At 32.8% G+C, this 14,287-nt stretch overlaps 1 protein-coding gene across 2 annotated transcripts in view; it reads left to right on the forward strand.

The window, feature by feature from the left end:
* The window catches only part of Lmbrd2 (LMBR1 domain containing 2), a 47,766-nt gene that overhangs the window by 21,622 nt on the left and 11,857 nt on the right, over positions 1–14,287 (forward strand). For both annotated transcript variants that reach the window (XM_026401784.2, XM_026401785.2), the window contains 7 exons: positions 6,111–6,185; positions 7,519–7,632; positions 8,096–8,279; positions 9,597–9,778; positions 10,315–10,448; positions 12,333–12,438; positions 13,105–13,202. In XM_026401784.2, coding sequence (XP_026257569.2) covers positions 6,111–6,185; positions 7,519–7,632; positions 8,096–8,279; positions 9,597–9,778; positions 10,315–10,448; positions 12,333–12,438; positions 13,105–13,202 — 893 coding nt within the window. The remainder of the gene's footprint in view (positions 1–6,110; positions 6,186–7,518; positions 7,633–8,095; positions 8,280–9,596; positions 9,779–10,314; positions 10,449–12,332; positions 12,439–13,104; positions 13,203–14,287) is intronic.

Below are 14,287 nucleotides of genomic sequence, written 5' to 3' on the forward strand. Positions count from 1 at the left end.
TAAAACCTCATATAGAAAGCCTTTCATTCATAAAAGGAGTTAGCATTAACTCCTAAAGTTCTAATATGGCCTACAAAAAATTAATTTGGCCCATGTTTAGCTCTCCAGCCTTATCCCAATCCCCCATCTTCCTTACTCTCGTCACTTTGGTTACTCAGACTTGCTAATAATGAAACAGTAAACAATTCTTTAGACTTAGTATTTATGTAACACTCAACTTTGGTTCCTTAAACTTAATAATGATAATAATAACAAGCAGGAAAGACAGTAGAATGAATCAGACATACTTTCCTCTGTTCATATATGAATATACCACCAGTAAAACTGCACATCAATACAACCTCAAGAAAACAGTTTTAGACTTACTGTTTGCCTAAGTCTTTCTAAATACTTGACATACATTAATATACAATTAACCCTGAACAATGGCAGAGGTTAAGGGCATTGATCCCATGTAATAAAAAATCCACATAACTTTTGACTCCTCAAAAACTTAACTACTGCTATGCATGTGGTACACACCTGTAATCCCAGTGGCTGGGGAGGCTAAGGCAGGAGGATCCCAAGTTCAAAGCCAGCCTTGGTAACTTAGGGAGGCCCTAAGCAATTTAGTGAGACACTGTCTCTAAATAAAATATTAAAAAGGCTATGGATGTGGCTCGGTGATTTAAGTACCTCTTGGTTCAATCCCTGCTACTAAAAAAAAAAAAAAAAAAAAAAAAAAAAGCCTTAATTACTAGTAGCCTGTTGTTGACCTAAAGTCTTACTAATCACATAAATAATTGATTAACACAAATTTGTATGTGTATCATATATGGTGAAATATACACTAGAACCAATGAAAGACCATTTTTTACTGAGAGATACAATTTACTGAGAAGAGGAACTGAACAGGGCTACAGGGTTTTAAGTGGATATTCACAACACTTAAGCTCACCTCATCAGCAACAAGAGGTGGTTATGAAATGTATTACAGTCATATATACTACAGTTAATTTTAAGCAATTATGACTTAATACTGTATCTTTACATTTTTAACGTTTTTCATGACTACAAATGGTGCTATGTATAGGGTCTGTAAGTGTGTGTACATTTGGATGAATTTTGACTTTTTAGAATAAATTTGTATATATTTTATGGTAGTAAATGATAATAGACTATCCTATGTACCTTTAATGCATTCATAACAGAACTAACTTTAAAAAATATTTTTTACAATATTTCTAGGCTATGTGGTTCATCTGTGGGTTTTTATTTATTTTTTTAAGGAGAGGGGGGCTTTATTTATTTATTTATTTATTTATTTATTTATTTTTATGTGGTGCTGAGAATCAAACCCGGGTCCTGCCCGTGCTAAGCGAGCACTCTATCACTGAGCCACAATCCCAGCCCTCTGGGTTTTTTTAATTGTTACAAACCTCCAAAAATAAAAAATCTGCATACAAGTGGATCTGAGCAGTTTCAAGGGTCAACTGTATTTAATTAAAACAATAGCTGTAACAGAGTTTATTTTTAATTCCCATTTTATGAAAATGATGCACAGAGAGGTTAAATAACTTTCCTATATATCACACAGCTAGTAAGTGGTAGAACCAGAAATTCTAACTTTAGCTTGTGCTATAATAAAGACTAGCACACTTTTTTCTGTAAAGGCCGGATGGTAAATATTTTAGGCAGTGTGTGCCATATGGTTCCTGTTTTAACTACTGTTTTTGTAGCATGAAAGCAGCCATAGACAATACATAAATGAATGAGCATTCATGTCTTCCAGTATAAGAACAAATAATGGACTGGATTTGATCTGATCGGATGACCTCTATCTCTTAATCATTACATTTATTACCTCTCTTTTCTGTCTTTAAGCATGCTTTTCCCACACTCTTGAAATATTCTTGACCTTCTTCAACTAATTTCTTGCTTCATTTTCAAGTCTTAACATAAATGAGAATTCTTTGGGGAAGCCTTCTGTATTAGCATCCTAGGACTGCAATAACAAAAGTACTACAAACTAGGTAGCTTAAATGACAGAAATTTATTGTCTCACAGTTCTAGAGGGTAAAAGTCAGGATCCACACATTGGCAAGTTTGGTTTTTTCTGAAGGCTGTCAGGAAAATCTGCATCACACCTGCCTTCTAGTTTCTGGCTTGCTTGTAGTCTTTGGTATTCCTTGGATTTTAGATCTCTGCCTTCATCTATACATGGTGTTCTCCTTGTGTGTCTCTGTGTTCAAGTTCCCCTTTTTATAGATACCAGTTATGTGGGATTAGGGCCCACTATACTCCAGTATGGCCTTGTCTTAATTTAGCTAATTTTATCTGCAACAACCCTATTTCTAATAAGACCACATACTGAGGTACTGGGGATTAGGGCTTTAACATATGAATTGTTAGAAGATACAATTCAATCCTTAGTGCTTTTTCTATTCCCCAGACTCTTAGACCCTAGCAACCATTTTTTAAGTGAATGAATAAATGAACAAATGAAAGTATACTGTGGAAAATTTTATGTTGACTTTTCACATTTATTCTCTATAAAATGTAAGAACTGTAGCAAACGTTGATTCAAAAAGTCGGAATAAATATCTAAATATTCGAATATATTTCCTCAAGTCTATGATGAATGTTATCACATTTTTCAAAGAAGATAATTTACATTTGATAATTTTATGTTTATATTTTGATATACCTGAAAATTTGAAACTGAAGGAAAATTCGAGATATTTGAAAATTTATACTTGATAATATACTGAATGAAATAGATGTTGTTATTAGGTAGGAGCACTTAGAAATAAGGTGTGGAAAATGAAGAAAAAACATTGGTGCCTTCAGTGCTACTTTAGTATTCATAGGTTTAAAGTGGGGGGATTTAAAAAACTTTAGATAAGAGAAAAATTTCCATATGAATAAGAAATACCTCTTTTCTTAATGGATTATAATAGCAGCTGTTTCACATAGATAGCAGAAGCCTTCTCCCTTACCCATAAAAAAAATGGTTTGAATGTGGTTTCATTTGTCCATATACAAGTACTTATTGTCTTTCTGCCATAAGAAGTGCTATGTAGAACTGACTGTTAGAATATTAACTGTCTAGAGTGGAAAACTGTATCCTCCCATATAATGTATGGTAAATGTGATGTGAATGATACAAAGAAAATGCTCTAATATGGAGAGCTTTCATATCTGAATAGTAATCAGAGGAGATATAGTATGACCTGGTATGACCTGGGTCTTTAAGGATGAATAGAATTTTGATAGCTAAAAGCATTCCAGTTAAATATCTGAATGTTTTAAACCAAATCAAAGTGAACATAGAGTTTATCTTCAAAAGATAAAGTCATAGTTGGGCCTTGAATGCCAAATGGAAAAGTCCAGAATGTATTTTGAAAATAATAAGGAAGCTGGACATGGTGACACATGCCTATAATCCTAGCAGTTCAGGAGGCTGAGGCAGGAGGACCTCCAGTTCAGAGCCAGCCTCAGCAAAAGCAAGGCTCTAAGCAACTGAGTGAGACCCTATCTCTAAATAAAATACAAAATAAGGCTAGGGATGTGGTTCAGTGGTCAAGCACCCCTGAGTTCAATCCCCAGTACCACCCCCTCCAAAAAAAGAAAGTAATAAGGAACCAATCAATGATACTTTCCAAGCAGGGAAAAGATTCTTAGATATCCACATAATCCCCAAATGCAGTTTTATCAAAACTACTTTGGTATATTTAAAATATGTATCTCTTTGGAATTTAAAGGTAAAATATTTTATATAGAATATACAGTCAGATTGTGTAGTTCGTTTTTCAAAGTAGGATAAAATTGTGCTCAATTACAAACTTTAAGGCAGTTTAATAATAGACAATTAAAATGTAATAATGTTTCAAGGGGACATTTTAAAAACTCAGGTTTGTTCTTGTCACTCTTGCATTTGGGCCTCACACATTTACCTCAAAATAAATTGTTATTAATGCCTTTTAGGAGCACTTTGATTTTCTTCTTCGGCCTAGTGAAGTGCTAGTCAGGACTTTACTCTTCTTTTCTCTGTAGTCATGCTGGCTTTTTGTTTGTTTGTTTGTTTTTTCCTATCTAAAATAATTTGTTCACTTCTACCTGGAGACCTTCGTATTTGCTGTCCTTGTTCTTCTATTTGGAATATTCTTGCCCCTCCTTTTAATTGACTAACTTCTACTTATTTTGTTTTATCTAATTTTAAATGAAGTACGGCTGTCTAGTTAGGCCTCAGTAGCCACATTGAAATCATATGCAACTTTATTTTAGTTTACTTTATTTATTTTATTTGTGGTGCTGTGGGTCAAACCCATGGCCTGTGCTAGCCAAGAGTTCTACCTCTGAGCTACAACCTGAGCCTGTATTTCACTTTAACTTATCAGTGTATCAGAAAGCCTCCTATAAGAGATTATACCCCCTCAGAGGATTTTACTTTTTTTTTTGTTTTACAGCAGTTTCCACAACATTTCTACTTGACTAATGTCTGTTTTCTTCATTAAGCTAAGTTCCTTGACAGGAGCAGTGTCTGTTGGTAGAGATTATTCCTAGAGTATGCATATACTAAATTTTGACAGACAGTGCCAGGATTATATAGATTATATCACTTTTTACTGCATATGGAGGGCCTGTTTCCTTACACTCTTATGTCACTACATAATGTCAAGTTTTTTAACTCTGCAGGAAAGCTCTTTTTTAAAAATTATTATTTGTTTATAGTAAGCTTGAACATTATAATTGTAATTATAAACCAATTGTATTTCTTCTGTATTCTATTTTTTCTATTTAGTAGTAAGAGCTATTCATATATTAAGGATGGTGATTCTTTGTCATATAAATTAAATATTTTTTCATAACTTTTTCTGCCTCTAATTCTCTATCCCTTGAAGCCCTTCTCTGCCTTATAGTCCCAATGTTCTTTTTTTTTAAATTTTTTTTTAGTTGTTGATGGACCTTTATTTTATTCATTTATTTATATGTGGTACTGAGAATTGAACCCAGTGCCTCACACATGTGAGACAAGCACTTTACCACTGAGCCACAATCCTAGCCACCAATATTCTTTTTAACATCCTGCTCAGTTCCCTCTTAACTCCCAGATTGTGATACGGAGTTTCTTCTGCCTGAAATAGTGATTCCAACTCTTGTTTTTATTTCATGAATATTATTGAATATTTCTTAGGAACTACTAGTTCATAATTGTTTTTAGTAAGCTTGAATATCTTTTTAGACATTTATGGATCAATTGTATTTCTTCTGTATTCTCATTTTTTGTGTATCTGCCTGGACACAGTGACATAAGCCTAAAATCCTAGTGACTCAGGAAACTGAGTCAGAAGGCTAGCAAGTTCAAGCCAGCCTGGACAACTTAGCAAGACCCTGTCTTAAAATTAAAAAATAAAAGGGCTAGGGATGTAGCTCAGTAGCAGACCAACCCTGGGAGTTCAATTCCCAGTATGGTTATAAAAAAAAAAAAATCCTCTTCCTAACTCTTTTTATGCCTTTCATTAAATTACCTATTTAATTATCTTACCACTACATTATAATTTGAGTCAAAGATTGACAATGCAATGTCTTCCAACCTTGCTATTCTGTATGTATTATGGTCACCTTATAGCCACCACAGTGCTGACATGGGTTGATCTTAATAAACAAATATGAGATGAATCAATCAATTGTGGCTGCTCTAGAGTATTCTCCTATTGGAAACATCAGGTGCTTTGTGACATGTGTAGTCTTTTCCTTTGGTTTCTTCACTGTATAAATGAAATGATTCATCTTGATGAGTATGGTGGAGTAATACAGTCCTGTTCTTAGGATCAGTTTATCAGATCCTTTGTGAACATTTTAAATAATGTTTAATCATCTTTGTATATTAAGTAAGCAAATGATAAGGGAATAAATCTAGAAAGTAATAAAAAGTGAGTGAATAGATACAATTCAGTTGCCTTATACTTTTGCATGTCTTTTTAAGAACTCGTATTCAATAAACAAAACAAAAAACTGTGTAATGCTAAGTAATTTGAGTTGAAATTAAACTTGTAAAGTTTTAGTAAGCTTGAAATGTCTCACCTCTAGAAATGGAAATATTCTTATTCCTCTTGTTCTTGTTATAGGAGGTTCGTAAAGTGAATGAAAGCATCAAGTATAACCACCCATTGAGAAAATGTGTTGATACAATACTTAAAAAGGTAATTTTAAAATATATAATTACATAATATATAAATTAATATGTAATAACAACAAAAGCATCATAAAAGTATAAAAATGTCTATGGTTCAGGTCTTCCCAGTGCATTTTCATGGAAATATTAACCATAAACCAGTAGTAATTTGTACATAGACTTTTTCCTCTTGTTATTATAAGTTTAATGTTAATTAGTGACAATATTTTCTACTAAAACATGAAGATAGAGTTAATATTGAGTTATGTAAAATAATTGCTATGACACAGTGTTGGAGATAAATCTTTAAGGTGCCATTGTATATAAGCACTGAAGACATTTCTTTTAAAAGAAAATAAACTGGGGCTGGGGTTGTGGCTCAGCAGTAGAGCGCTCGCCTAGCATGTGCAAGGCCCTGGATTTGATCCTCAGCACCACATAAAAATAAATAAATGAAATAAGTGTATTGTGTCCAACTACAACTAAAAAATAAACATTAAAAAAAGAAAATAAACTAACCTCTATAATTTCTTGCAACTAGCTTTCTAAATGTCATTTTTACAATATAATCAATCACAAAATAACTGACATTATGAAGTATATAATAAGTATTTAATAAGAAACCATATAATTAAGGTTTTGATGCAGTGGTATTGAGTTACAGGTATTCATATACTTCAAACACAGTTCTTTGTGGTTCCCCAGTTGTCTTTTATGCAGCCTGAGAACCACTGAAATATGTCTTTTCCTATTGTACTGATTGTTAGCTAGTGTTACTTTGACTATTTTAGTCACAGGAATAAATTTTCTGACCATTTTTCTCGTAATTGTAAGTTTTGGAGACCTATTTAGAGAGGTTAACTAACTTGCCCAAATTCATATAGGTAATAAGTGACCAGTAGTACAGCAGATACCCAAGATCCTACATGTGTTTCTCTATATTATGCCTTTCAAAACTTCAGCACCTTGGATTTCTTGTAATGTTTTTCATGATTTAGCTAGAAAAATAATTGACATTTTTTTCAGATGCTTATTTAGCATACACCTTTCAAATACTATTTGCTTCATGTAGGTAAACTTACCTACAATTAAGGTAAGTTTGCCTCTACCATTGTCTTGACCATTCCCTAGCTAGTATATCTGAGATAAAGATTAATGTTAATAGAGGTGAGAAGAAGCTGAACACATTTTTTAAAACATTTTTTAAAAAAGGTGAGCAAGTGAAAATCTATTCAGAGATGCCAATAAAGGAAGAAAATGTTTTCAAGAAAATTAAAAATGCCCAAGAATGAAAGATTTTTTAATAAAAATAAATTTTCATCTTTTATAATTAATATTTTAAAAATCTGTTTTCTTTTTAGTGTCCTACAGAGTATCAGGAAAAAATGGGTAGGAACATGGATGATTATGAAGATTTTGATGAAAAGCGTAATGCCTATCCAAGTGAAAAGACTCTGGTAAAATTACATAAACAGGTAACTTAAATAATTAATTATAGCTCTTTCTCTTTCAGTTAGATTTGCAATTACAAATCAACTAGATTTATAATTATTGCACACAAAAAATAAATTTTGATTGAATTCATATCTAAAATTTCTTTCCATACTATGCATATCGTTGTTCTTTGAAATGTGTTAACTTTGTGCTTCCAGACAGTGGTACCCTGGGCAATTGAGTAATAAGGATTAGAACTGTTACAGTCTATGGAACTATCATATCATAAAAAAAAAAAAAAAAAAATTCTTGACCCTACACAGTAAATATCACTAGTATGTTCATGTTGTGACTAAAATAAAATAAAATAAATAAAAATTAAAAATGCTCACTAGCATTTTTAGCGTCATAGCAAGAAGCACCATGTCACTTTGTCCCCTTATTTGTGATCATTAGGTTGACACACTGTTCTCTCAGACACATTCACCCCCTTATCTTTTTTAGGTGATTTATTCAGTTCAGAGGCACCGTCGAACTCAAGTACAATGGCAGATACTCTTGGAACAGGCATTTTATCTAGAAGATGTAGCGAAAAATGAAACTAGTGCAACTCATCAGTTTGTTCACACCTTTCAATCACCAGAGCCTGAAAATCGATTTATCCAGTATTTTTATAATCCTACAGTTGGTATGGAATTTCATATAAATTTCAAAGTTTAGTAGTATTTTTTCTACAGGAAAAAGTGCATATTTTCTCAGTGCAAAGCTGAATTTTACTTGTATTATTTAGTTTATACCATGTGGTAATATGGGGTAACTATTTTACTTGTAAAAATATATCATCTGAGCTGGGGTTGTAGCTCAGTGATAGAGCACTTGCCTAGCATGTGTGAGGCACTGGGTTTGATTCTCAGCACTGAATATAATAAATAAAGTCCATTGACAACTAAAAAATACTAAAAAAAGTTTTATCATATCCATTAGTTTCCAGTGTTACTTCAAAAATGATTAAATTCTAAAATGTATAACAAAAATATATGTAATATCTCAAGCATATTATATATGATATATATTTAAACTAATTATAATTTTAAGCAACTATAAATCACCAGCTTGAGTCATATTGACATACTACTAAAATATCCCCTAAGAAATCCTCTTTGCTTATTTACATTCTAGTCTTTTTTTTTTTTTTTTTAGAGAGAGTGAGAGAGAATTTTTTAATATTTATTTTTTAGTTTTCGGTGGGCACAACATCTTTGTTTGTATGTGGTACTGAGGATCATACCTGGGCCGCATGCACGCTACTGCTTGAGCCACATCCCCAGCCTCTTACATTCTAATCTTATTTATGAAGACTAGAGAAAAATTAGAAATGCCCAAGAAGAAAGATTTTTAATAAAAATAACTTTTATAATTAGAGTTTTCAAAATCTGTTTTCTTTTTTAAATATTTTTTTTTTAGGTTAGACGTTTATTTTATTCATTTATTTATATGTGGTGCTGAGAATTGAACCCAGTGCCTCACACATGTCAGGCAAGTGCTCTACCACTGAGCCACAACTCTAGCCCCTGTTTTTTTTTCAGTGCCCTCCAGAGTATTGGGAAAAAATTAGTAGGAGCATGTATCCTACCATAAAGTCTCCTTTAATCTTTAATGTTTTTAGTCTTTGTGTTTTATAACTGAGGTGTTTGTGGAAAGTACAGGCCAGCTATTTATTCAATGTCCCTGAATTTGAGTTTGATATGTCTCATGATTAGATGTAGGTTATGCATTTTGAGCAGAAATACCATGTCAAAGATAACATGTTCTTCTTAGTGCATCATAGCAAGAAGCACTATGTCACTTTGTCCCCTTACTGGTGATCATTTGGTCAGGGTATGTCTGCAAGATCCATCCACTGTAAAATTGCTATTTTTCTTTTTATAATTATCTTGTTGGGATATTGTCAATACCCTTTTACTCCTCTAGTTTTCCTAATTGTATTTTTTCTTTAATTTTCCAGAATGGTACTGGGAATGTCTTTTGCGACCATGGTTTTACAGGATACTTGCTGTGGTTTTGTCTATCTTCTCTGTGATTGTTGTGTGGTCAGAGTGCACATTCTTTAGCACAACTCCTGTCTTATCCCTCTTTGCAGTCTTCATACAGCTGGCAGAAAGAACTTACAATTATATTTATATTGAGGTCAGTTTATTTCATATCTGTCATAAAATACATGTCTGTTCACAGCATAATCCTTAACTATTGTATCTTTTCTCATACGTTTCTTCCAGTAATAATAAAACCAGTGAAGTTTCCCACAATGTTATTAGTCATACTTCCAAAAATGAACTTCTTCAATTTGCCCAGAGTATAAAACACTAAGAGCTATATTTGAGGAGAGCTAGTGAAAAATTGTTTTATGAGAATACTTTGATCCACTTTATGCCAATGAAGCTACATAACTTATAATCTTCATGTGAAGAGTTGCCAAGGGAATGGGAAAACAGGCTCACTTCAGGAGGTAGATTTGAAATTTATGGGTCTAGGATGTTGAACTGGTTGAAATGTAGATTGTTTTTATATAATTTCATTTTCTTAGGTGATTTTTAAAAACTACTTTATTGTATTTTAATTTTAGGACATCAATAAGTATTAGGAAATGAAGGGTAATGCTTATTATAGTATATAAAATAATAAAGTCCGTTAGTCTTAAACTGTTCTGTTTTTGTTTTTTTCAGATTGCTTGCTTTCTGTCTATCTTCTTCCTAAGTATCTGTGTTTATTCTACTGTATTTAGGATTCGTGTATTTAACTATTATTACTTGGCTTCACATCACCAGACTGATGCGTACAGTCTTCTTTTCAGTGGCATGTAAGTTGGATTGAGTTTAGAAATAAGAGAAATGTATCCATTGCATGCATTATAATGGACCTCTCTTTTATTGTTTTTTTATGGATGTTGCATATATTTCTATGATATGATTGATAAGGCTTAAGTATTGAATAATGTTTGTTGATTCACAGATAAATCCTCCTTGAGGTTTAAGGTTAAACTAGGTGTGTTAGTCAGCTTGTCATTGCTGTGATCAAGATTTGTGACAAGAACAACTTAGAGAAGGAAAAGTTTATTTTGGGTTCATAGTTTCAGAAGTCTCAGTCATCTCTGTTCATGGTCAGCAGACTCCAATTCTGTGGGCCCGAAGTGAGGCAGAACATCATGCTGTGAGGTCATGGAGGAGGAAAACCATTCTGTTCATGGAAGCTGGGAAATAGAGAGAAAGAGAAAGAGCCAAGGACAAAGTATAATCCTCAAGGGCAAGTCCCCAGTGACTTACTTTCTCCAGACACACCCCACTGTTCACAATTACCACCCAGTAATTCATTTATATTATTAATCCATCAAATGGATTAATCCATTTATTAGTTTCAGCTCTCATCATCTAATCATTTTATTTCTAGAGCTTTGCAACATGAGCTTTCCAAGGAGCATCTCATATTTAAACCACAATGTTACATATCCTAGATTACAAAGGAGAAGTAAGACACAGTGAGCTTGAATTTACCAATTAGAGATTCAGTATGTAGATAAATAAATAATAGAAACAATTTAAAGTTTATAAATATTAATTCATACTTAGAGAATATTCACAGAATCAGTGGCCTAAACTGAATTGAAGAAAGAAAATCAACAGGAATAATTTTTCCTGAGGAATTTAGAGTTTAGAGAAATGGCTCTAGGTTGGGCTGGGTTGCACAATCTATTATGTATTGTCAAATCAGTCATTTGAGGCATTTCTAAGGGTGGGGCTCAAAGATGTTCACTGGAATTGATACTTGAAGTATCTTTAAGACTCTTGGGGCTGGGGATATAGCTCAGTGGTAAAGTGCTTGCCTTGCATGCACAAGGCTCTGGGTTCAATTTCCTACACCACAAAACAAAATAAGACTTTTATTTTTATTTGACAAATAATTATGAACTTGAAGGAAGTTGCTAATGTACTACACAGAGTCCTATGTATACTAAACTTCTCCTGATAATGAAATGTTATATAACTATTGTATAATAACAAAACCAAAAAAATTGGATCATTACTGTTAACTACTCTGTAGACAATATTTAGTTCTCACCATTTTCAGTGCTTCATTTTTCTATGTAAATTCCTACAGGTACCATCACAATCAAGATCCAGAACTGTTATCTCACCACAAAAGAGCTTCCTTATAATACCTCTCTATATTCTCGTTTCTTCTTTCTTCCCATACTCAATTCTCTACATATGAAGTTTTGTAGGGTACTTTTTAAAACTGAGCAACCCTTTATACTCACTATACCTGTCAGAATGAACATTTTGATGCAACTTTAGATCTTTTATGTACAGAGTACCATACCCCTTGAGAATGTTACTGACATTGCCATGCTGTGAGATACATTGCACAGATAGTAGAGTTAAAAGAGGTGCATACAAAGGAACTTCACACAAGTTATGGGGTACCACTGTGACAAGGAGCCTGAGGCTATAGTTTTGCCATGTAGATTTTGATGGTTTTAAGGGGGATATGATTAATAGGATTTTCAGAATGTCTCCCAAGTGACTAAGGGATGTTCATGTTAAAAATTCAAAATGTATATGGTGCAAATAAATGAATACTATAGCTATAATGATTTGAAATGTTTTTAGTACATTCAATGTAATATAAAATATCTTTTGCTGCACTATTTTTTATATTTTCTGGTATTAAAAAATATTTACTGCAGGTTATTTTGCCGCTTGACTCCTCCTTTATGTCTTAATTTCTTGGGTCTGACCCATATGGATTCATCCATCTCTCACAAGAATACTCAACCAACTGCTTATACATCTGTAAGTATGGCCAGAAAACAGAATTCATTATCTCTATGAGAGATCATTATTGTAAACTTTCTTTTAATGCTGGCAAAAATGTACTATAGCACTTTTAAACTCATTTTTGTGACTGAAAATTTTTCCTGCTGAGTGTGGTAATAGACATTTGTAATCCCAATTACTTGGGAGAAGAGGCAGGAGGATCTCAAGTTTAAGGCTAGCCTGGGCAACTTAGTGAGACCCTGTCTCAAAATAAAAAAAGGGCAGGGAATAGAGCCCAGTAGTATACTCCCCACTCCTGGATTTAATCCCTAGTACCATTGGGAAAAAAAATTAAACTTTTTCTTAACAATGTATATGTGATTACTAATGCTGACTGGATAAAAGTGATTTTGCTTCTCATCATAAAAAATGTTTTTTTGTACATAAGTTGTCTATCAGAAGAGTATCCAAAGACCTGACCTATAAAATATTAACCTTAATAAGACTATTAAAAGCTTAAGAGAAAATTTGGATTAAAAAAACAAATTTTTTAAAAATTTGACTGCATAGTGTATTGCTTTTATTTTTTGATAAATTCAGTTTATTAATATGACTATGGTTGTAGGTAAATTTTCTAAAGACAAGAAGGAATGAAAAATATAGAACTGTGCTGATTTAACTTACTTTTTTCTTGCTCTTCAGATTATGGGTTCCATGAAAGTTTTATCCTTTATTGCAGATGGATTCTATATATATTATCCTATGTTAGTGGTAATTCTCTGCATTGCTACTTATTTTAGGTAAGAAGCTTAACATTACTTTTCTCATACTCATAGTTGTATTGGGGTATCTTTTCTTTTTAAAACTTTAAAAAACATTTATTGGTTGGGTTTTAGTTGTTTGCTTTATTTTGGTTTGGGGGGAGCTGGCATAGTTTGAAGGGACTGCTTGAGTGATCAGGTCTGGTTCTCTCTCTGAGGATATTTTAAAGAAAAGGGAGGTAGAGTTATTTTACTACAGTTATTCAGGCTACACAATGGTAGGGTTAATTACAGAATATTAACTTCTAAATCCTGATCTTTGACACCGACAGCCAGTATAGCTTACAAAACCCTTCAGCTTGTCCAGCTTCTTTCCAATAACATAATTTAGGGCTTTCCAGATAATTATTGCTGGATTTCTAGATTCCTCAGGTCATGGTCAGTGCAAAAGGTCGGGTGAGGAACAATTATAGTCAGGAAAAAAACATAGGGTTAGGGAAGAAATTCTCCCTTAGTTTTCTTTTGTGAGATTAGAGAGAAAGGTGGAATCTTGGCTGGAATTCAAAAGGAGTTAATGGACAGTTGTGTGTGACTTCTCACACCCTATCTTATCTACTTTCATGTGTCAGGTATCTGCCCCTATATTGTATGTATTCTATCTGCCCTCTCTGTGTAAGTGTTCCACAACACACCCAAAATATCACTTTAGCAAAAATGTCTTATTAATGTTAATCAGTTCGATTCTCTAATGAAAACAACATTTGTCTACCTGTTTTTCATTTAAATTTTCCAATATCACTACATAGTTATTGTAAATAATATTTACTAATAGGTAAAGAATAAATGGATATTTTTTAAAATAAATTCTTTGTTGAATTTTAAAAGGTATTTATATTTTATCTTCTCATAAGTAAAATAGCTAAAAAATTAAAGCTTATTTATTTTTGCAGTACTGGGGATTGAACCCAGGAGCCCTTTATCACTAAGCCACATCCATTTTTTTATTTTTTAATTTTTTATGAGACATGGTCTCACTAAGTTGCTTAGGGCTTCACTAAGTTTTTGAGGTTTGCCTCGGACTTGGAATCCTGCTTTAGCCTCCCGAGTTGCCAAGATTACAGGCG

This window comes from Urocitellus parryii, chromosome 1 (genome assembly GCF_045843805.1).
Source record: "Urocitellus parryii isolate mUroPar1 chromosome 1, mUroPar1.hap1, whole genome shotgun sequence".
Classification (NCBI taxonomy): Eukaryota; Metazoa; Chordata; class Mammalia; order Rodentia; family Sciuridae; genus Urocitellus; species Urocitellus parryii.